The sequence below is a fragment of the Athene noctua genome, chromosome 27 (assembly GCF_965140245.1).
Source record: "Athene noctua chromosome 27, bAthNoc1.hap1.1, whole genome shotgun sequence".
NCBI classification, from domain to species: Eukaryota; Metazoa; Chordata; class Aves; order Strigiformes; family Strigidae; genus Athene; species Athene noctua.
Genome location: NC_134063.1, coordinates 2,105,581 through 2,128,734, shown reverse-complemented (window position 1 = coordinate 2,128,734; position 23,154 = coordinate 2,105,581). Strand labels below are relative to the sequence as shown.

Here is a 23,154-nt window from a genome sequence, read left to right as displayed (position 1 = left end):
CGGGGGGGTGGCTCGGGGGCTGCTCTGAGCCCTCCCTCCATCTCACAGGGAACAACTGCGGGGGGTGGGGGGGGTGTGTGTGCGCTCTATCACCAAGTGCCTTCCAACCCCTCCCACAGTTCCTGGGGAGCCCACACAGGCTCTGGGGCATCATCTTGCTTCCCCCACGACTCCCCACCCTGAGCAGCAGCAAGAGGAACCCCAGTAGTGCCCAGGGGGCAAAGAGAAGCGCCCAGGGGCTGGCTGGGGTCAGGCACCCACCCAGCTCCAGCCCCACCACGACCACGGGGGGTGCCAGACAGAGGAGAGCCCGGTGCCAGGCAAGGCAGGAACAGACTATTTTATAAATAAATAAAGATGTGACCCCCTTTGGGGGCACTTTGGACTTGGGAGGGGGGGCATGTTGCCCCTTCCCTGAGGACACGTGGCTGCCTTTTTCCTTGGGACAAGTGGAGGGAGGCTGTGAGCTCCCCAACCCCAGGCAGGATTTGGGGGTCTGGGGTGGTCAGCACCCAGCAGCACCTTGCCAGTCCAGATACACCAACCAGCCCCCCCACTCTGCCCCCCCCTCCACAGAACAAGCCAGAGGCAGGACCAGTAGGTGCAGAGATGTGGGGGGGGGGGGTGAGTCCAGGTGCTGATGTACCAGGTGTCAAGGTGGGGGGCAGGAGCAGAGTGTGGGGACAGACCCTGAACTGCCCCCCCAGCACCCAGGGGCTCTGGCTGTGGGTGACATGTGGGAAGGAGACAGTAAGGGGGTGAGAGGGGGCACAGGGGGGGGGGCCCACCTCTTACCCTGCTCCTTTCCCTGCCAGAGGAAGGGCCCCAGCAGGTGCAGGTCCCAGGTATGTGGGGGGGTGGGACAAATGGGGTCCTACCAGGCCACCTCCTGCAGTGTAAACTGGGTGGGGGGGAGCTGGGGAGGGGCACAGTAGGACCTGCACCCTGCAGCAGGGTCATCCCAGCCTGAAGCCCTTGAACTTGAGCCCATCCTGATCTGGTGGAGAAGCCCTGGGGCTTTCCCCCCACCCCCAAGGTGGGGAAATTGAGGCACCACTAGTTCCTTGCCCCAATATTTTCTCCTTCCTGTTCCCTGTGTCATCCCTTCCCCACCCCAGATCCCCCAGCTCGGTGCTGTCCCTGGGGGTAGGGGGGATCCCCCTCCCACTGCCAACAGTGGTGGGTGATGCCAGAGGTGAGGGTGTTATGGGGGTCCTCCGCCTCCTTGCCCCAGGGCCCAGCTCTGCCCCACAGGACCCCAGCAGAGAGCCCCGGCAGAGCCCCACAGCATCACAGACTGGCTGCTGGGGGTGGGAGGGAGCTGTCAGGGCTTCATGCCCCTCCCCAGCAGCACCCCAGGGCTTGAGCAGGGCAGGGGACACTCGGGGGTGGGGGGGTGTACAGGGCTGCACCCCATTTGTGAGATGTCCTTAAAGGGAGCAGGATCTGACAGAGGAGAGACCTGGTGGGGAGCAGCTGAGGGACCTGGCAGTGTTCATTGACAGCCAGCTGAACAGGAGCCAGCAGGTGCCCAGGGGGCCGAGGAGGCCAATGGCATCCTGGCTTGTGTCAGCACTGGCGTGGCCAGCAGGGACAGGGAAGGGATCTGAGCCCTGGGCTCGGCACTGCTGAGGCCGCCCCTCGATGAGTGGGTTCAGTTTTGGGCCCCTCACCCCAAAAAGGCCACTGAATGACTCGAGCGTGGCCAGAGAAGGGCAACGGAGCTGGGGCAGGGTCTGGAGCACAGGTCTGCTGGGGAGCGGCTGGGGGAACTGGGGGGGTTCAGTCTGGAGAAGAGGAGGCTGAGGGGAGACCTCCTGGCCCTCTGCAACTCCCTGCCAGGAGGGGGCAGAGAGGGGGGATGAGTCTCTGGAGCCAAGGCCCCAGCGCCAGGCCCCGAGGGAATGGCCTCAAGCTGCCCAGGGCAGGGTCAGGCTGGCTCTGAGGAAGGATTTCTGTGCAGAAGGGGCTGTTGGGCGTTGGAATGGGCTGCCCAGGGCAGGGGGGAGTCCCCGGGATCCCTGGGGGGGTTGAAGAGTCGGGCTGAGCCAGCGCTGAGGGATCTGGGGGAGTTGGGAACAGTCAGTGTGGGGTTAATGGTTGGGCTGGAGGAGCTTCAAGGTCCTTTCCAACCGAGAGGTTTCTGTGGTCCAAGCCAGTGAAGGCAGCACAAGAGCTGCCACATCCCTGCTGACAGCCCACCCTCCCTGGGAAACCAAGGCAGGGCCTGGCTGGAGTGGCTGTGGCCATGGCACAGGAGGCGCTGGGGATTCTCCTCCTCCAGGCCAGGGTCCCCCCTGTGCAGGGGCAGCAGGACCCTTCACCTCACCTGTGCTTTGCAGAAGCCGGGGCCTGCGCTCCCCCTGCACCACAGCCCCGCTGCAGCCACCCCCGAGGGCTGTGCCTGGGCAGGGGCACCCTTGATCCCTCCCTGCCCCACAGTGGGGAAGAAGGGCAGGGCAGGGAGGGCTGGGCCTGCACCTCCCTGTTTTTCCAGCAGCAGGAAAGCAAACATGAGTGGGCAGGCAGAAGACATAAACCAGAGGCAAGACCTCCGTGGAGAAAGCTGGTACCTCCAGAGCAGGTGCAGCTGCTGCAGGGACCCCAGGGGCAGCTCTAGGGCACCCAGGGACTCACCGCACCCCTCACCTCACTGTGGAAAAGCAAAGAGGAGCCACCAAGCCTGAGACATAAATTCACACCTTGTTTAATGCCAGTTAGATTGTTTACATGGAAAAGTTACAATGCTCTGTATTTTTTTTTCCCACCATATAATGCCTTATATATAACAACGCCACAAGGTCGCAGACTATCACACAAACTCTGGGAGGACCCTTTGCTCAACCCGCCCGCACTGTTCAGGGCTCACAGGTCACACACATTGAAAACACAAGCTTCCACGAGCTTTGCTCTTTTCCCCATTTACCGCGCCACAGCCAGACAAGAGCGTCACAGCGCTCGCCTCCGAGAGCCCAGACACACGCACACACCCCCACGGCACGCTCTCACGGCAGAAGACCTGCAGAGAGCACTTCTGGGAACGCCACTCCTGCCTTGGCAGCTGCGAGCGGGGTGGGGGAAGGAGTCTGTGCCAGGCTTTAACAGCTAAGTCAATCCCAACAGCTCATCCTCGCCGTGCTCGTTAGCCAACACGCTCAGCCGCAGACCAGCCATGGCTTGGGAATCGCTAGCCCTCACTGCCAAGCACAATGAGAGAAGTTGCCACGAGCCAACCTGCTCCCAAGGCAGCTCTGAAGTGAGAAAAGTCAGAGATGTTTGTGAAAGTCCCTTGCAAGAGAGGAGGATGATGTGGGCACAGAGCAACGAGGGGCTGTGCCCCCTCCACTGCTCCCGGATGCTGGGCGAGGGGGAGCGCCGAGCTGTGGATGCAGCACAGCCCAGAGCAGTTCCTGGGGCTCCTCTGGGGAGAGCACCCATGCCACAGGGTGACCCACAAACCCACCCCAACACCCGCCAGCCCTGTGGAAGCCCCAGGGCAGCTCAGCCCTTGCACTGCAGGGCTGCCCAGCTCCCTCCTCCTGCTCCAGAGCGGGCACAAACCCGCGTGAAACCACCCCGTGTCTGAGCAACCCTGTGTGCCCCCACCCCAACCATTTATTTCTTCCCGGAGGAGAAAGCAGCATCTCCTGGGGCTCTGCATGTCAGGATTTAGGCAGGAGACAATCTACAACACAAGAAAATCCACAGCAGCAGTTGCCAACCACCTCCACCCCAGTGTAAACACCCCACGCCCAGGCTCTGCTGCCTGACAGGGCCCTATCACACAGGACAGACACCTGTGACTGACCACATCTTGCTGCAGGTGGCCTTTCACTTCAAACCTGCTTGCCAACTTAATGATCCGACTCAAAAACTAACAACTCCTCAGTGCTTTGCAGTGGTCCCTCCACACCACGAGGTTTAATAGTGCCATTGAATGTAAGGAGCAACAAGAGAGGGGCTGGGGGACATTACATGATTTTTAAATTAAGCCCCCTGCTCCTGCAGCAAAACTTACAATAAAGTAGTTGTGTTGAAACCATGTTTCAGAAATTACATTGAAATTACAGTTTGGAGGCTGTAAGATGAGGATGAAGCTGCCAATTTGGGCTTTGGAGATTCAGTGCTGCCAGGCTGCTAACGAGTGGCGAGCTCCCAGCACATCAGCTCCTCACAACTGCCTCTGAGGCCCTGCGACAGGCAGAGGTAGTGCCAAGAGCCTGAGCCCGGCACGGCTGTGATGGCACACGCGGTGAAGGCTGCAGTGAACAGAACGGCACTCGCTGCCCTTCTTCCTACCAGCCCTTCCTACACCTCAGCAGCTCACCCTGGGGATACCAGTGGCACTGGGGAAGACAATCATATTCCTGCCACCACCCCTAGAGTCTGGTTTCAGGTAAAGAAGGGGTGGGGGGGAAAAAGAAAAAAGTATTGCCTATGCACTCTACAGAGAACAGGTCAAGGTCTATATACACGCCAGGAAAATCCAAACGAGAGTAGGAAAGAACACGCACATCCCAGTGCACTGGAGAGGCACGAGGCAGGCAGGAGCCAGGTGCAGGGCAGGGAGAGCATTGGCACATGTACAAAGTAAGACAGGAACAGGCTGCTGCAAGCGTAACAGCTTCTCTTTAAATTAAAAGCACCACATACACACAAGTCCTTTGTGTCACATCCCATAGCACTCATCACACAGGCTCCAAACACACAAGCAGGCATTCCCTTCCCATACAACTTATAAAAAAACAAAACAAAACACCAAAAAACCCAACAACAGGTCCCTGGCTTTGACTTGGAGATAAAAAAAAAGCAACACTTCTTCCTTGCTTTAGAAAAAGAACCCCTCCTCTCACCCAGAGGTGGTGTTTCCCCCTCTTCCAGCCAGAAGGGGCCATGCTCTCTCCAACAAACAGATCCACAGGAGTTGTTTTGTTTCTCAAACACATCTCAACTGCTTTTGTCCTCAGGAAGACTCCAGAGCAACCAGCCTGCCACAAATGGCACTGTGGGAAGCTCCACATGCATGGTGGTGGTTGTTTTTTGTTTCTTTTTTTTTTTTTTTTAAAGCCATTGTTTTTCCTCTCTGTTAACTAAAAGGATCAGCCCAGAACATGCAATAGCAATTTCAAAATGTGCTCCCTCTGAGGTGGAGCCTCTTCAAGTCTCCTCCAAAGTTTAGAGCCCAAAAACGTATTTGATTGAAGGCAGCAGTCAAGCATGGGAATGATTGTATCAAGTACTACAGTAAAAAGGGGAAAAAAAGGAGACAGACCAAAAAAGGGAGGGGGGAAAAAAGGAGACAGACCAAAAAAGGGAGGGGGGAAAAAAGGAGACAGACCAAAAAAGGGAGGGGGGAAAAAAGGAGACAGACCAAAAAAGGGAGGGGGGAAAAAAGAGATTGAAAAAAGGAAAAAAAAAAGAATAAGCAGTTCTCCAGTTTCTTCATGTCCTGGGGATACCAGGCTATAACCAGTGCCCTTAGATAACCAGAGAGGCCAACGCCCAGCCCCGAGCCCAGCCCCTGCCCAGCAGTGCCCAGCCCTGGCTGGCTCCCGCCCCAACTGTCCATCCCAGGCCAGAGGGACCCAGCGCAGCACGTTAACCCCCGCCACAGAGGCAAGGACACTCTCCTCTCTCCCAGGAGGGGACAACACAGCAGCTGGGATGGCCTTGGCCTGGTCTCAGTAGTCCGTGTCATACACGTGTTCTCCAGTACACAGCATGAGGCTCGCAGGACGCTGGTTTAAGGTTTCTCTTGTACCCGTTTCCCTTTATGAAGGATGAATCTGTAAACCTTTGGCAGTTCCCTTCCCTCCCCAACCCCATCCCAAATACTGCCCAGCGTGGTTCACAAGCAGGTATTTAATTAGTATCTGTTGGGTCAGTTCTCCAGCCCCACTGGCACTCCCTCCCTTCTGGCTGAGCGTTTGGGGTTCCATGCACACCAAGGTAGTGGTTTTATCCTGGTATGTCAGGCTGTAGTCTCCTGGGTTGCAGTAAGGGGGTTTATCGTATCCTGGTGAAGAGGTTGAGAACAGATACAGACTCCTGACAAGAAAAGACAAAGCAGGTGCTAAGTACTCCACAGTTGTGCTGCAGTTACTCATGTGCTTTTGGTTGTTGGGTCTTTTTTAACAAAAAAAAAAAAACTGGTGAGGTATCTCTAGCTCAGGGTATGATCGGATCTCAAAGTTCAATATCTTAAATATTCCTTTTTTTTTCTTTTTTCCAAGCGGTAACAGGGAGATGGCAGGCAGAGCTTTGCAGGAAGCTGTCAGAATGCAGGGGGAGGGACTCCCTGCAGCCCCCCACAGCTCGGTCCTTCTGCCCGTTCTCCACTGCCTCTGCTCGACACCCAGGGAAGCTCCGGGAGCAGCCGGTACAACGTGCTTTCAGCGATGGCGAGCTCTCAGCGGCAGCATCCACAACCCCGTTTCCATCCCAGCCACCCCTTGGAGCAGTTTTGCGAGGAGCCAGGGGATGGCAGCTCTGAGGACAGGCTCAGGGGGCAGCAGCACGCTAGCAGGAAGGATGGGGGGGACTCAGAGGGAGTTCCCCAAACGCTGCTCTGTTCAGCCCTGTAACGTCAGGAGAAAGCTGTGCTGTCACACTGCCTTGGGCACGAAGAGGCAACCTTTTATTTCAACTGATGACTACAAATCCCTTTCTATCTCAGCAAAGTTTAACCCTTCACTGCATCCAGCCCTCAATCTGCAGGATATAGCGGAGAGATCAGAGGTGAGGCAGCAGAACAGAGCAAACCTGGACTGAATTCACCCCCCCGAGGCCAAGCCTCCTGCAGGACACAGTTGAGCCTTCCACACAACGCATCTTACCTTTGTCGAGCGGGTTTTGCTGAAGACGTTCCAGAAGCGCAAGGTTTCATCCCCAGCTCCTGTAACTATGGCCTCCCCGTCAGGGGACATTGCCTAAGGGCAAGAGAGCAACCTTCAGCATCTGTTACATTTTTGAGGTTGAAAACAAATCTTCATTGGAATGCACTAGAGATATTTAACTCTCCTTCCTACTTGGCTGGTGGTGAGAAACCAAACAACTACCTCTGCTTTCATGTGCCTTATTCTGTCTCAGTAGGTGCCAATTTGAGCACTTGCATCTTACTTATGCAGCTATGGAACACATGGGTGGAATTATCATAAAAAGAATTCTTGTGTTAAGAAATCCAAGCCATTTGTAATTGAGGCTATTCCTCCCCAGATTATCAATATGTGTTAAGGCAGGAGGTGTGATATGACTGGCATTTGCCAGCTCTATTAGTCACTTACATTGGAATCTACCTCACAGAACCATATCAGCATATTTATATTGTTATGACTCCACTGAAAGACCTACACAACAGTACAAAGCAGGTACAAGATCAATGTGGATTAACTGCACCGACTATTTTAATGGCAAATTAAAGAAGAATGAAAGCATCATATTCCTCTCCTCCTGACAATCACCAGTGAAAAAGTGTACAAGTCTTAAGGGAACAAGAAGAGATGCTTGTGCTTCCTCAGAAGAGTTTTGGCAGGCTTTGCTATTCATTAATAAAGCCTCAGATTTCCATAGCAGCAAATCAAAGTATCCCTTGCAGGCAAGGAAACCAGATAGAGAGTGTTTTTCATTGCTCGCAGGGCAGCATTCGTATCTCCACCTAGACTGCAGGCAGCTTATGGTGCCACTGGCTACTGCACCTTTGGGTCTCATCTCAGCACACGTGCAGCCAGATAAGCAGCTACAGAAGTTCTCTCACACGGCCATGGCTTACCAGATATAAGACTCGGTAGGAGTGCCCTGTTAGCTTTGCTACTTGAGTTAACGAGGGGTATTTCCAGACGAGGATCTGGTTCTGCGAGTATCCATGGGTACTCACCTGAAAGGGGAGAGGGAGATATGCATCATGCTTCCTAACACAAGGCAGCTCAGCAGCAGGACCAACAGGGAGGAACTTACGAGCTCGTTGGCATGTTTGGACCAGGCCAGGTTGCACACTTGGGAGCCCGTGTCGATGCACTGTAGAGGCTGCCCCGTCAGCGTGTTCCAGAAGCGTATGCAGCGGTCAGCTGTCCCGCCGCCCGAGGCAAGAAGTCCGTGCTGGTGTGGAGACCAGGCAATAGCTTTTACTGCTGCAAGATGCTCTGTGTATTGTTGAACAGGACTCAGGCTGGAGTGATTCCAGACAAGGAGCTGGCAGAGAGGAGAGATGTGATCAAACTCACGCTGCAGTCACATGTCCACAACACCCACAAGCCACGATGTTGCGCTGGGACCGATGAGGGCAGTTGGGCAATAAGAGGATTTCCCACAGCTCTGCCCCAGCATGTGCATCTCCACTCTGGAGATGCAGTGCTGAAGCCAGTCCCACCCTGCCACCACACTCCACTGAGAAGCCACTCTACCACAGGGCCACAAGAAAGCCAACAGTCCTTAAGCTTATGAAGCCAAAGACACAGTGTCACTGAACATGAACTCACGCCCTTCTTTTGTCTTTAAGGCTGCATGATTCCAGAACACATTTAGAAATATGCTCAAGTTCATCAGAAGTTATTCTGAACAGGAGGAACTCAGTGCAACCATGCTGTCACACAGACACTGGGCAAATTCACTACCTAGCAACCCGCTCCAAAGGGCTCTGAACACTGCTTCTCCGTAACAGATGCTTCTCCCATATGGTGCTCAGTGAACTACAAGCCTGCATTATAGGTATTAGAACTTATATAGCTCTAAACTCAGTTTCCTTCTGCATACATAAACATTATTGCAACAAACTTGACTATATGCTACCTAAACAAAGTCAGGAAGTACAGCTTAGCAGTAGCTTTGTTGAACTCAAACCCTCGAGTCAAGCTATAGATGCAATTAGTCAAATACAGAAGCAAAATTAAATTTGCCTTTTTAATTTTATTACAGAGGAGACTGAGTAGAAGCTTAGCATGATTTATGTTTGGACACAGTCCAACAACTGTAACAAAAGCCCCTTTCTAAAAGGCCAAATGTTGTTAAAGAAAGAGGGTCTGACATTTCTCCGCGAAGACCTAGAGACACTGAGCCTCACGTGACTCCTTGGAAGCACTATACCTTGTTATCATTTCCTCCAGAGGCCAGGAGCTGGTGGTCCGTAGACCATTTGAGCCCACAGACCTCCTGCCTGTGGCCCTGGAGCCGCCGCTCGGACTGCAGGGGGGGTGTGCGGATGTCCCGCTGGAGGATCATCCTGTCTCGACTCCCAGAGGACAGCTGGTCCGCGTTCCACGCCAAGGCACCTGCAACACAGGCAGAGCCTAAGAGTGTGTTGTGGGAGTCCTGGGGGAGCAGGCAGGCAGAACACAACCACTACAGTTGCCAAGGTTTACAGAAGAAAAAAAAAAAAAAAAAAAATCAGTGCTTATGGACCTCCCTTACATCCACAGTCTGAAGTCCTAGAATAATGTACAAAAAGATTAACCTGCACAAACTGACAGAAGGTATCACTAATCCCGTTTCACAGTGCAGTAAAGCACAGAAATAGGATTCAAAAGGTGCCCTGACTTCCCAAATCTCACCCCAGTGTTCAGATTCACAGTGCTTCCGAGCAAGAAAAATAGTCCCTGCAGAATAAGGGAACTGGAAATCTCAACGTAAAGCAGCCGGCCTGCAGGGCTGAATCCGGAAGCCAGTGACAGTGAAAAAAGATGTTGTAACCAAACCTAAAATGCCTCAGACATGGAGGAAACACCTGCTGCAACACTCAAACACCACCACACCCAACATCTGAATGCCACAATTACTAGATGATAATATTTTGAAGACTGATCAAGATATAGCAGGGGATAAATATAAATTCTGGTACTTTTTGAGTTCTGCTATTTCAAGCAGACCCCTCACAAGGAAAAAAGTTCAGTCATGAAGAAACATGTGAAACCTCTGCCTCCCACCTCCTTACCGACTCTGGCTGTGTGCCCCTCTAGCATGGAGAGCTTCTTTCCTGCGGCTGCATCCCAGATCTGTACAAAGCCCTTGTGAGTCCCAACAGCTACCAAGTTTCCCTAGACACACAGAAAACCATGATCAGTAAAGCCAGTAAGTAAAGACAGACGTAAAACAAAAGCTAGAAGCTGAGGAAAAGACTTGAGATAAATCCCACAAGATGGAAAGCATCCAGAGTTCCTCCATCTTACATCTTTTCTGTACTGAAAGGGCCAAGCAGCCTGGCTGGAATATGTTTATCATAATGTTTTAGTGTCAAGAGCAGGAGAAGCAAACTGGCTCTTTCTCCTTCCCACACCTCTTAGTAAATGCCTCAAGATACAAGAGGTTGCTCTCTATCCCCTTTCATTTAGCAGAGAAAAATAGCGCAGACGGGAAAATACATTTGAGTTGTGATGCATAGAGTTTGGGGAAATACAGGAAAATAACCCAAGAAGTTAAAACCTGTGAAGCAGAGCTATGCAGCTGCAATGAGTGTCTAAGCTACAAGCATTTCAGCTGTCACTTGACAATGTTATACTGACCCGTTCTGACCAGCCCACAGATGTTACAGAATCTCCTTCCACAGAGAGATCACACAGTCGAGTTACCTTCAAAGTAGGATAGAACAGAGTAAGAAACACTTGTTATTATACTACACTATCAGCTGTCTCACAAACTAGTGCCTAGTTTGGGACAGGGCATTACAAGTGCTGGATCTTTCACACAGCACGTTCCACAGATCTGAAAGACCCTACAGGAACGGGTACTTCAGTCCCCAGACACTGACGGTCATTTACCTGGCTAGTACAAGCACTCCATAGGTAAACACAAGTCCCAAGGCCAACACTGAGGACATTAAGAGAGGACCAGTCCACCAGATTCAGGTAGAAGTCATCCTGCAGCTCTGGGGCATCCAGCACTTTGAAAGGAATCTTTGAGATCTTCCGAGTTGGTTTTCGAGGTGATCTTAGCAGCTTCTGACTGTTTACAAAAAAAAGATACAAATCACGACTACAGGATCTTACACATCACAGCAGACAGTAGACACAGATGTAGCCACTCTTTAAAGCACAACTGCATTTCTATAGAAACACACAAGGCCACAAAATTTTACAAGGAATTAGGTTCTGCTTCTGTATAGGAGCTAGGGAGCAAAAAGGTAAACTGACTACTGAAAGCTGGCCAAGACATATTAAGTATCTAGGCAGGTTGGACACCTGCAGAAATTCTTAGAACTTGACTGTCCCTACTTATTATCCCCCCAGATTTCCAAAACCAATTCATATAGCAATTCTGAATGTCTCAGAAGCCCTGGAGAACCTCCCTGAGTCCTCTGTCCTGACCCTTCCCTTCCCCCAATCTGTGGAGGATCAGTATTACCTTTTGTTGCTGACAGGAGACAGGGAATACGGTGAGACCTCATTGCCATCGTCTGGACTAGAGCGTTTTGTGCTAAGTGAATACTGCATAAAGAAAACACACCCAGTAAGAACCCCAGCACGCCCAAGACCTAGGGGATCACTCGCAACACATGCTGGTGCCCAAGGCTGAGCTAATTCCAACACCCACAGTCAGATTTTACAGACTTTGCAGCTACTCCCTTTCCCAGGTGCTCTGATACAAAAATACCTCATCTCCACTGAAGTCCAAAGACTGATTTGGTCTTTTACCACACTGCCCCAAAAAAACTCAGTTCCAACTCAACTTCCCTGCCAGTACAGAAATAGGAAGTACGTACCTTGCTGCAGATACTTATGTTCTCTTTACAGGCCACCAGATTTTGTTATCAACAGTTACCATCAAGCCACAGCAGTAACTCACTTGCACTAGCAGCTTGGCAGAACCGTGTGCTTTGTTCCTGCGACGCACATGTGCAACCTCTGTTGGTTTTAATGCAAAACAACCAACTTACAGTGAAGAGAGACTTCTTCTCCGGGGTGGAGGGCTGCAGCCTCCTGTCTTCCGTCTGTGGGTCTTGTACTTTCTCAATCCCTGCTCCTAAGAGTTCATTCTTCAGCAAGGCCGAGTAAGCAAGGCCATCTGTGAAGCCAAACGAGCATCAGGCAGAGAACTCTGAAGCAGCGAAGAGCTCTGCTGGGAGCGGGATCACATCCACCTGACATTCACAGGGCCTCTCAACAAGCCTGGGGCCCCAGTTTGGAATCAAGATTAGTAGCAAGCTTCCCCTCCTTTCACTCCATCAGGAAAGTGCTTCCATGGCACAGTAAATCAAGGGATTTACAACGAGCCTCTTGATTCCCAGACACTTGTCAGAAGCCTACTGAGGTGACCTGGTACTCACTCTCCTGATGTGGACATCTCCTAAAACACCAGCATGAGTTTTTGCATAAGCACAAAAGTGCAAGTGTTCCCTTAATTTCCAAACTCACCAACAATTTGAAATAAAAGCTACAGGCGTGGCACAAGTGGTAGAAAAGCAGTCTCACCTTTGCCATTGTCTGATGTAGCATCCTTTGCTTTTCTGTTTTGACTTGGTGATTTTTCATTTTCCTGAAAAGCAGAAACATGCTAATCACCATACAGACACCTGATGTTATACGGTAAAATAACAAATGAAGAGGTCTCCTGGACTGCAGGGGCAGCCTGTCTGAAGACTTGCATTCACAGGAACTCTTTTGGGGTAGAAGATGACCACGGTGCAGAAAAGCAGAGCAATTATGCCAGCCAAAACAAAACACACCATTTCCTCAGTTCCAAGACTGAGCTGTAGGAAAGGGGAGCAAAACTTACATTTATTCTGTGGAAGTTGATGCTCCAGTTGGCCCCAGCTCTTGAGGGAATGAATCTGTCACCATGCTTACTAGGAGAAGACATCGGAGAATTGGAAGGCGTCAGGGTTCTTCTCATCTCTGCTACCTGAATTAAAGAATAAAATACACAAGAACAAGTGTTGATCACAGCAGGGGTCTGAAAAACATCAACAAGGTTTTGTCAAAGCTAAGCATTAGTTTATCCCCTTAACAGAGAACTAGTAAGCATGTCAGAGTCCAACTGTCATGAGAACTTCTGTCAAAAGAAGCAATTAAACAGACTCTTTCTCACTGCTCCTTCTCAAGCTGACACTGTCAAGGCAAACACGTGGAAGGCTGGAATGGGGCAGACTGCTTGCAGGGTGAGCAGCAGATTCCTCAACTGCTGTCACATTCTTTTTCACAGAATAATTTACGTTGGAAAGGACCCCAGCTTAGAACAGGGCTAATTTCAAAGTCATACTGAAGGTCACAGCCTCATCCAGATGAGTTTTCACCATTTCCAAGGACAATGACCCCACAAGCATCTTGTTGCGGTGTTTTGGATGCCCTCACCACGAACATTTTTTTCCCAACATCTAACTGGAATTGCCCTTGTTGTAGCTTTTATTCATTGCCTCTAATCTTTCCACTGGTACCCCTGAAGAGAGTCTGACTCCATTTTCTCCATAACCACCCACCAGGTTGTTGAAAGCAACGATATCACCCCTCCTGAGCCTCATCATCTCCAGGCTGAGCAACACAGGTCTCAGCATCTTCCTGCTTCAGCCTCATGACAATCTGCTGGACTTGCTCTATCTTGTCAAGCCCTACAGTCCATCTGTCTGTTTTTTATGTTCCACATGGACTTACTGAGTTTATTCAGTAAAAAGGCATTACTGAGCTACATAAAAATATCTTAATTTCGTTTTGCAACCTGAACGGAGTTCATATATTCAAAAGCTTTACTGAAGTCAACTTACTTGTTTTTTTCCTAGAACAGGTCAGGAACTCACACCTGTTCACAGCCCAAAAAAAGACTAAGGTTTGCTTCAAAGAGGTCCCATATCTTTCAAAAGCTCAAGTGAAAATAGTCACAGGCAAGACAGACAACAACTTAATAGTCAGACTAAAACCATTTAGCAAAGCCCGTCTGTACTTACACAAGGCATTGTGTTTTCATTCTGTATGTTGATCTGGCGTAGGAGACGTCTCTCATAATCCTGGTCCATGGTGGAAAGCAGAGGGGCTGGGGAGCTCACCAGGCTCAGGAATTTGTGTTCATGAAGTCCAGTCAGTAATTAGTGTACTGCAACAGAGGAAGAAAACCACTAAAATATTACACCCCTTCATATAGAAGCAGCCTCTTCAGAATCTCCTAAGCCTGTTTTTAAACTTGAGACCACTTTTTCTATCCAGAGCATTGGTATCAAACTTGCTTGATACAGCACAGCGCAGGGCTGCTAATGAAAGCATTTTTTTCTGTATTACTGCCCTTGGTTGCTGATTCACACAAGCAGACAACCAGCATTTTGTGTCTGACAGGATCTCAAGCAGGCAACCACCACAACTGGAGCAGAGACTGTGATACTTGAAACCAGCCTGTTGACGTGAACTGCAGCAGCACAGTTCAGCAAAGCCTCCAGCACCCAGGCATGGAAAAACCAGACACCTACAGCCAGGTCCATACCACAGGCCAGAGGCATGGCACAGCACACATCGCTGTGCTGAAGCTAGCTGGGATACTTTTAGCCACATCAGAAGTATTGCAGACTTTTAGTACCACGCACTGCAGGAACACAGGTGGTTGTGGACTAGGAAGCCCCTGGGTTAATATTCAGTGTCTGATGCCCATCTCGTCCCGCTATACAGTCCATAAGCAACGTTAGGCATCTTTCAAGCATATATTTCAGGACAGGGCTGCTTCATAGCCTAGATCTGGGTGACTAAATTACAACATGCAGCAACACAAAAAAATTAGCTAACACTAAGGACACCGACCAGCTGGTTAGTATCCAACCTCCCCAACTCACTCATGCCTCATGCTTTGTCCACAGCTTACACTGACACAAAAATGCCAGTGCCAGAAGAGACAAGTCAGTCTTTCAACCCAAGATAACACCTCCAAAGGGAAAGATGGAATCTAACACACACAAAAATCCCCAGGATACACGGGCATCTGGAAGCTGCGCAGAATGTAAAGGGATTTTCATTCGTTGTTATTGTATAAACATTTACAGCATCTGGCCAGAGTCCCAGCTACACAATGGAGTTGCCTCAAGATACAAACTTGTGGCAAAATCCAGGAGGCAAATGCACACAAACGGCTGTGCTGGGGACAAAGCCACACTGCCATGCTCAGGGCCTGCCCCGAACTGCCTCCAGCCTCCTCTGCCAGCGGGTAAGGTTTGAGTGAAAAGGTTTACTTCCAAGAACAGAGAACCTACCCAGGGTTTACCACTAAAAACTGGAGGCAAGTTACCAAGCTAAGAGGGGTACAGCAGCACATGCTGTAATCCAGCAAGATGTCATTAAGTACTACAATATTCTATGAAATTAGCTTGAAAGCGAGATAAAGCACACGAATTCTGGACTACAGTCATCTATCAGCTAGCAGAGCTTTTATCTAAGCCGTTTGTTAGCACTGGAACTTGGACGACTTACAAATGCTGAAATGCAGAGGCCTTTTCTTCCTTGCCATTAAGCATGCCAACACTCTTACAGGAGCATCCCTGACACAGAGAGTGCCAAGCTGTTTATGAGTACACCTGCTTACCTCTGCCACCTCCTCCCTCGAGCTTTTTTCTTTTTTAATTTAACACATTTCTCCCATATGTTCTTTCAGATGCAAAACTGGAGAAAGCTACCAAATTTAACAGTAATCAGCTTCCACTAAATGAAGAGTCAGAGATGGCATTATTGTGAGTGAAAAGTTAGAAAAGTCTGTGATGTTACTAACAAAGGAGGTTAAAAAAAAAAATAATTTGCGCATCCCACGCCTAACACTCTGCCTCATTTTGTAGTTTGCTTACCACTATCCTTACCTACCCATGATCATCCAAATCTCCCTTACAGGTTAAGAGGACCTCTCAAAGTAAACATTTCAAAAAAATATCCCCCCCCTCTTTTTTTTTTTTGTTTTAACACCATTAATAAGAGATCATCTTGCAGAACCCACAGGAGGAGCACCACATATTTGAAGCGTCTTCCCAAAATGTCTCAGCACAGTATTTTTGAGAGATCTAGATCCAATTACACAGCAGTGTGACATTTTTAATTCTGGATATGAAACACATTCGCTTTTAGAGCTTTTCATTTGAGTTCCCATCTGTACCAAATTTTGACTACAGCTTCTGATCAGAAATACAGCACACACAGTGAACAACAGAATAGACTGCACAGGCAGAACATGGCAATAAATATTCAACACCTGAATAATGGCATGTTTTTACCTTAAAACCTGCGTCATTAAATGCAGACCCAAAGAGAAGGTAGCAGCTCTGGTTTTGGGTAGGCTCTTGCTAACTAAATTTGTTCATGGGAAGCAGGTGGGTTTTCCATTTCCCCTGAAGCAAGTAAGAAAGGCTTTGGCTTGAGGACTGGGAGTATGTGGACTGTAAGTTCTCTTTTAGTTGAAGAAATAGAAGATCTGGAGGAACAATGTGTGTTACATATTATTTTTGGATACTATTTTGTTACTAACTACGTAGTTTATGTCTGGAGAAGAAATATGGGGTTTGATAAAGTTTTTTTAATTCCTAGGGAAGAATTTGTATTCTGATGGACTTCATTTTCTTCATGCACTTTATGTCCTATCTTTGAATTGCCTGGATTTTATCACAGTTCACATTACTTGCAGAACAATACTTCTACGCAAAGATGGTGCTGAAAAAGTGTGTTTTGTTCTTTCAACCTTAATGTATTCAAATACTTAAATGTTTTTTCTCGGTATCAAACTGGTTTTAATAAGCCAGCATGCAGCATACCAGGGTTGGCAGGGAAATGAATGTAGTCATTTTGCAAAACTGTCTGCTGTCATTTGAGAAGCAGCCTATACCTATTTGGATTTTTCAGCAAACGCTGAAGTTGAGATAACAAATGTAGGCTGTGCTGGCTCTGTCAATTCAATACGTGGTCTGTCTGTACAGAGCAAGAGCTGGACAATCCTTTTTTGCTTCAGAAATCATTTGTGCCCTTCTTAAAACTGGAAGGTAAATGGGTGGGTGTTAAACATGAGAAGTGCTGATGAAAGCGAGAGACTCTGAGAATACCAAAGGCAGGAGAACTTTTAAATGTGAAAACTGAATTTCAAAATTTAGAAAATGTCTTGGTAATTCAAATACAACTAATGTTATGTTGATGCTTTATTTTGAAGCACCTGAAGCCTGAAAAAGGTTATATAAGCCCCAAACAGCCCCAAAATTTAGAGTTAGCAAAAGCCTACCCAAAACCAGAGATGCTACCCTCTCTAGGTCTTTAATTAACAGCATAGGTATTGAGGTAAAAAAATGTCATTATTCAGGTGCTGAATATTTATAAGCTCTCAGAAGAACCCCATAATTTACCAAAGGGAAAGGGATGGAGTAAAGAAGTACTTACTCCTCTAAGTCATGAGCAGCAGGATTTGAAATCAAACCCAGATGTCCTGCTTCCCCAAAGCCAAAGCTTTCATCTTCCAATAATTTATCTAAAACCCATTACTAGGCAACACTTGCAAATCAACAAGTTAAAGATCTCAGCTGGCAACAGAAATGGCAGTCCATCTCTCCACACCAGCTGAGGAGCCCTGCACCTCCTTTGTGCCAACTCTGGCCCTTGCCCAACCACGCCATGCATGTGTTTGGCTCACTGAGAGAACAAAACTAACTCTGCCCCAAAGGGCAGATTTTTTCTACTGGTTTAGTAAGCAGCCCCTCAACCTGGAGCATTGCAGGACTATTTCCCATTACAAATTCTTCTATTTCCCAGACTTTGAACAAGCTGTAAGGAAAAAAACAAAGCTAAAACATCGCATTTTTGCTATGCATAGTCAAGCCTATTACAAATGCATCCAGAACACTAAAGCCAACTTCACAGCACTAAAGCGCTCATCAGTAAGGAGCAAGATACTCTGCACTTGGCTACTCCGCAGTAGAGCTCATCCACATTTAACCCAGAGGAACAGAGTTTACATATTATGCCAAATAACCAATCCTTTCAAGTAACCAGCTTTTTGTACTAGTGTTGTTTTTGAAAGGGGACTAGAGCCTTGCATGAGTTTTACCAATATTTATCTTTTTAAAGTTACAAGTATGCAACTTCTTATCCAGGGATTTAGTAAGTTATTAGTGTGAAAAGATTTATAACATTAACCATTTACAAAAGTAACCCCTATACAATGGAAGAAGGTAAACCTTTATTTCAAAGCAAAATACAAACTTTATTGCCTTGCACTCAAAGGTGACTGTTCACAACAAGGTATTGCACAGAGACCACACTAACAGCAATGAAAAAATTACTTCTGTGTTACAGTACCAGACAAGGTCTCCACTTTTAAGCCTCACTCTTGAAGGCTGCAGAGAGATTCAATACCCCATCAATAAACCAAGATGCTGTATTATTGCAAGAACCATCACATCATGCAGGTGACTACTCCTCACTGAAGGTCCTGCAAAAATCCATGCTACTTCTGCCTCTCCAAAGCCTCCTGCAAACAATAACCTCCAACCCACGGAGCTCACAAGCCCCTTCATACACTCACTACCATCAGCTGTAGAATGCCCCTACTCAAAAAATTCCAACTTTTAGGCACAAACTGAATTCAAGTTTGATTTGAAAGCCATAGCCAAGACATTTGTTTCATCTCCTGTCTGCACTCGGCCTCCCAGTTTGTAACAAAAGCTTGAGATGCACAAAAGCTTTATACAAAATGTTTATACAAATGCTCGAGATGCTGCAATTCCATACTGAGCTTCGGAGGCAAGTGGTATGCACAGCTATCTGTGCCTCCTTTCACCTCCAGTGTCAGGAAATACCACCCCTTCCTCACAGGCAAGGGCCCAACCTGTAATTCAGATTGGAGGTGACAAATGTTTGACTCTCTGCAACTCACTGCACCTCCACTGGTGTTCACAGACAAGCTACAATGTAGACTTCCCACAGCCCTCCAAGTCAGCTTCTGAAGCTAATTTAAGGCTTTGTGTCTACCTTTCCAAAGCAGTGTACAGTCCTACCAAGATGACAGAAGAATTCTGTCCAGCAAACCACAGGGCAACAGCGCTAATTTAGGACACTCAGGTCACAGAGTGCTGCAGGAACCCTGTGTGAGCCAAGGATAAGGTATTCACGACAAAGAGCTCTGATGTGGTGTGGACTTTTACACGCCAGCAGCAACTCAGGGTTGTAACACCTTGAGGAAATAGCAAAATCTGTCTTTGGAAGAGCATTTACTAAAAATAAACACCCCCTCCACTAATAAAACTTTTCAGTACATTAAAAGAAAAAGTTTTACACCAGGATTTTCATACAAAAAAAAAAAAGTTGCTCTTCGATGCCAGCTCTCATCTGAGGACAGCACTCCAGGAAGTCCTACCAAGACCATTGCTATTGCTGCCTCTGTTAACGTGGATGATGGTCAGATATTACCATTGCTTTCAGCACAGAAGTTTTTCCTAAATTCCCCTTCTCTCCACAACTGGAAGAAGGGAAGCCAACAGAGCCAAGCTTGCTGTGCTGTACTCAAGTACATTTTCAGCTGTTCAAGACTCAACTACCTGTGTGATGGCCAATACAGAGATCAGGCTGTCAGAGTCAGCAGCCCCCTCTGCTGTTGTACCCACACTGCAGACAGGCCTCTAGCTGAGGGCTTTCCAAGTTTGCTTCAGCTTTTAATAAGTTAAAGAGCATTGTAGGTACCTTCATAGATGACGTTTTCATTCAATACACATCTCGCTGCAGAGTACAGTACTGTTAGGAGCACAGGGTTTATCTAAGCAGACATGACAATCATGTACTCAGCAGGGGATTTCTCAGAAAATCATCACCATTAAAACCCTTTTTATTGTCTGCAGGTAGTGATTATTTCATCTTTTCACCATGATGCTCCATAAACAAGAGGGCCACGCCTGCTCCCAGGGAACGCAGAATAAGGTACAAAGTCTTCAGCAGCGCAGGAAGCCAAATGCTGGGAAATAAACAGAGCGTTAAAACATAACACATGCGCAGTGAGGGGTCACCTCTGTGTCACCCCTTGCCCGTGGGTCAAAAGGCAATCTCTGCAGCTAATTAACAGGATGTCTCATAACAGGTTCATCTATTATGAAAGAAAACCAAGTAAGAGGCAGCAGAAAAACCATTCTCCGGTTTTAGAGATGCAAGAATTAGCAAAGGCACCTGGGTTAAACAGTGTTTGAGCCCCTCTTCCGTTCCGGCTGTTACAAAGGCTCGATGAAAGCTCTGAAGGCTTCACTTCATACCAAGTGCTGAACAAGTTCTGCTCTTCCCATTTGCTCCGCTGTTCTATTGGCTGTGCCTTTGTACTCGGGCAGAGCAGGCACGAAACTCTATCCCTTCCTGCAGGTGCTACAGGATAATACATACACCGGGGAAGGAGTTGGGTACAATTTCCTCAAGTTACTACTTGACAAAGAGGGAATAAGCATTAATCCTGCCATGTTCAGCTTTGAGATTTTGCCTCAGTCCATGATGTAACCTGTGCCAAACCCACACGCCTGGATGCTGCTACCCTTCCCAACACGTGAGGCAGAGGGAGCGATCAAAAAAACCACACAGCTTTCTCCATATTCCCCTCAGACGCAAGAGCAGAGCCACCAGCAGTCGCTGGCCTCTGCAGAGGCAGCTGGCCAAGGAAACAGAGGGACAGTTGCAGCAACAGCACTTCCATTTCCATTGTCACCTGATGGCAGTTTTCCCCACATAAACATACATTTTTGGACAAGTCACTGGACAGACGGGAGAAGTGGAGGTTTTGCTTTCAGCTGCTCATCAACCAGCATATGATGGCACTCAATTTGGTGATGACCTGGAAGATATTTACTCAGTTGTTTATTCTGCATACCAGAGTGTTTAACATGAAGGAAATGGGGACAGATGAAGTACTTGGACCTTAGGGATATGGTGTCTTTAAAAGGGTGGAGTTTTTCCATGTTAGGACTTAGACTGAAAGAGGACTTACTTAGGAGCAGAGGGAAGCACAAGAGAAAGGCTACTATATCATTTTGTAACATTTTACAGAGCCTTCAGGGCTTTGTTTGGGTTTTTTAGTAGTTGATATGCTCTGTTTGAGCATGGCAATTTTTCATAAAGCTACTAACTTTAATAACATTCAATTTCTCTTAAAAAAAATTCACAAATATGGTTGTCTGACTATCTTGCATCTCAAAACAGAGTACAAACAGCTGAGCACCAGCTCTAGATAAAAGGTCTACTTTATCAGAAGCTGTATCAGAAGTCAGTGCACTAAAAGCCAGGATTAAAAATTCACCAGCAGCCTTGTCCACAGAGCTCTACTGAAAGGGCCAAGCAACTCAAAAGTCTGCTTCATCATAACATTTAAGTCACTGAAGGTGCAACGGTGCCCCAGTCAATCCACAGAAGAAAGTCGTAGAATTTATAAAATGCAGCAGCTTCAGTCAACAGACCCAGAAAATTCTACTTCCGTATTAAAAATAATTAAATAAAAATCAGTCTTTAATACAGGATGTTGCCAGAAGGGAAGGTGCTCTGTGAAGAGCCTTTGGCACAAAATACTAGGCTAGCATCGTTAAACACACCAATTCAGTCAGAATCCGCACTTCACTAGAAAATGAGTGCAACACCTTCAATGGAGCTACAAATCAAGGAAAAAAAAAAAAGTCATCCACACAATAAAGCCTACAACACCTTTGACAGATGACTCTAACATGACCTAACAGACCTCACTGTGCTTTAATGACTCCTCCAGCAGAACGCCTCCCCTCTCACCACGTATGGATGCTCAGTTCAGACCTCAAGCCTGTAACCTGCTGAACATATTACTTCCAAATGCAAAACATCAACAACACATTAAAAAAACCCTAATGAGAGACACAGTGATATTTAGCTCCCTCATAAGATGGCTTGTGATGTGCATAAACAAGTGATCTCTGATAAAAGTTTCTGTCACGCTTGGTAGTTCTCTTTAGTACCTCAGTCTGTGCCACAAAAATCTCAGCTACCGTTCACGTTATCAAATAGATCAAGAAACCAAGAACTGGTGAAGACACAGCAACTGAACTAGCCTCTGGCTCTCATGATGCCTTTCCAAAGCAGGTCAGGGTATGTTGACAGAATAAAGCAAGAGCTTCCAGCCGCTTTGGCTGGACACAGGCCACACAACCCCCCCAGGGGTCCAGATGCACCACGTCCGTTAACGGACGCGTCCGATGCAAGAAAGCGTTAAGGCCCACCGACTCCTCAGGGCAGCTGTAGCAGCAGCCACGGCACAAGCCCGCCCGGGCCCGCCCGCAGCTCTGGGTGAGCGGTGTCCCGAGCACAGAGGCAGCGCAACGCCGTGACTCCGAGGTACCCAGAGATTAGGTCCCATCCTGTCAGTTCTGACAAAGCACCGTAAAAAAAAACCGGCGGAAAGGCACTCCCGGGGACCGCGCTCACCCCGAGCAGCGAAGCGCCGGCACCGCTTGCTAACCGCCGCCAGCTCCGGACACGGGCCAGGCCCAGGGGCCGGGAGGCCGCTGCCCCCCGGAGCCCAAGCTCGGGCCAAGACCCCCCCGGCAGCGCCTGCAGAGCGAGGGCACCCCCAGCCAGGCTCCGAGCCGCGCCAGTCAGCGGCTGCCCCAGCCCCCGCAACCGGGCCCGCCCCGCCCGGCCCCTCCGCCAGCCCAGCCCCGCCGCCCGGCCCGGCCCGCCGGGGACCCGCAGGCCCGCGACCCCGGGGGAAGGGGCAGGGGCCGGCCGCAGCCCTCCCCGCGCCGCCGTGACACCAGCCCAGGCCCGCGGCCCCGCCGCCCAGCCCTACCTGCCCGCCCGCCGGCCTGCCCGCCCGGCCCGGCCCGGCCCGGCCCCGCTCCGCCTCCTCCTGTCAGTCTCCGCCGGCCCCAGCGCTCCCCAATATGGCTGCCGCCCCCGCGGCGCTGCCCCCGCCCTCTGGCCCCGCCCCCGCGCGCGGCAAGACGGGAGCGCGCCCCGCCCCTCCCGTTCGAATCAATACAGGAAGCGGCGGCGCGCGGCACCATGGCAACGGCCGCGGGGGGGCGGGGCTGGGTGACGTCACCTCTCAGCACCCTGACGTCACCTCTCGGCACCTTGACGTCATGACGGGGAGGGGCTTCCTGCGGTGGGGGAACGAGACCTCCTCGCCCCCCTAAAACCGCCATATTCCCCCAAATCACCCCCAAACTTCCCCGTGTATGCCCATATCACCCCAACCCCCCCATACCTTCCCAAATGCCCCCAAATCGCCTCAGAACCTCCTCATATC

The 23,154-nt window shown here is 49.2% G+C and overlaps 1 protein-coding gene across 1 annotated transcript; it reads right to left on the bottom strand.

Annotated features, from left to right (window-relative positions):
* Positions 1-2,697: 2,697 nt before the first annotated feature.
* On the bottom strand, positions 2,698-22,767 carry FZR1 (fizzy and cell division cycle 20 related 1). Its single transcript, XM_074928017.1, has 14 exons — positions 22,693-22,767; positions 13,862-14,007; positions 12,700-12,825; positions 12,396-12,459; positions 11,861-11,988; positions 11,329-11,411; positions 10,746-10,929; positions 10,491-10,556; positions 9,923-10,025; positions 9,079-9,263; positions 7,954-8,187; positions 7,769-7,873; positions 6,837-6,929; positions 2,698-6,048 (listed from the first exon to the last, which is right to left on the bottom strand). The coding sequence occupies exons 2-14, from the start codon at positions 13,928-13,930 to the stop codon at positions 6,007-6,009; spliced, it is 1,482 nt and encodes a 493-aa protein (XP_074784118.1). The 5' UTR covers positions 13,931-14,007; positions 22,693-22,767; the 3' UTR covers positions 2,698-6,006.
* Between the last annotated feature and the right edge of the window lie 387 nt (positions 22,768-23,154).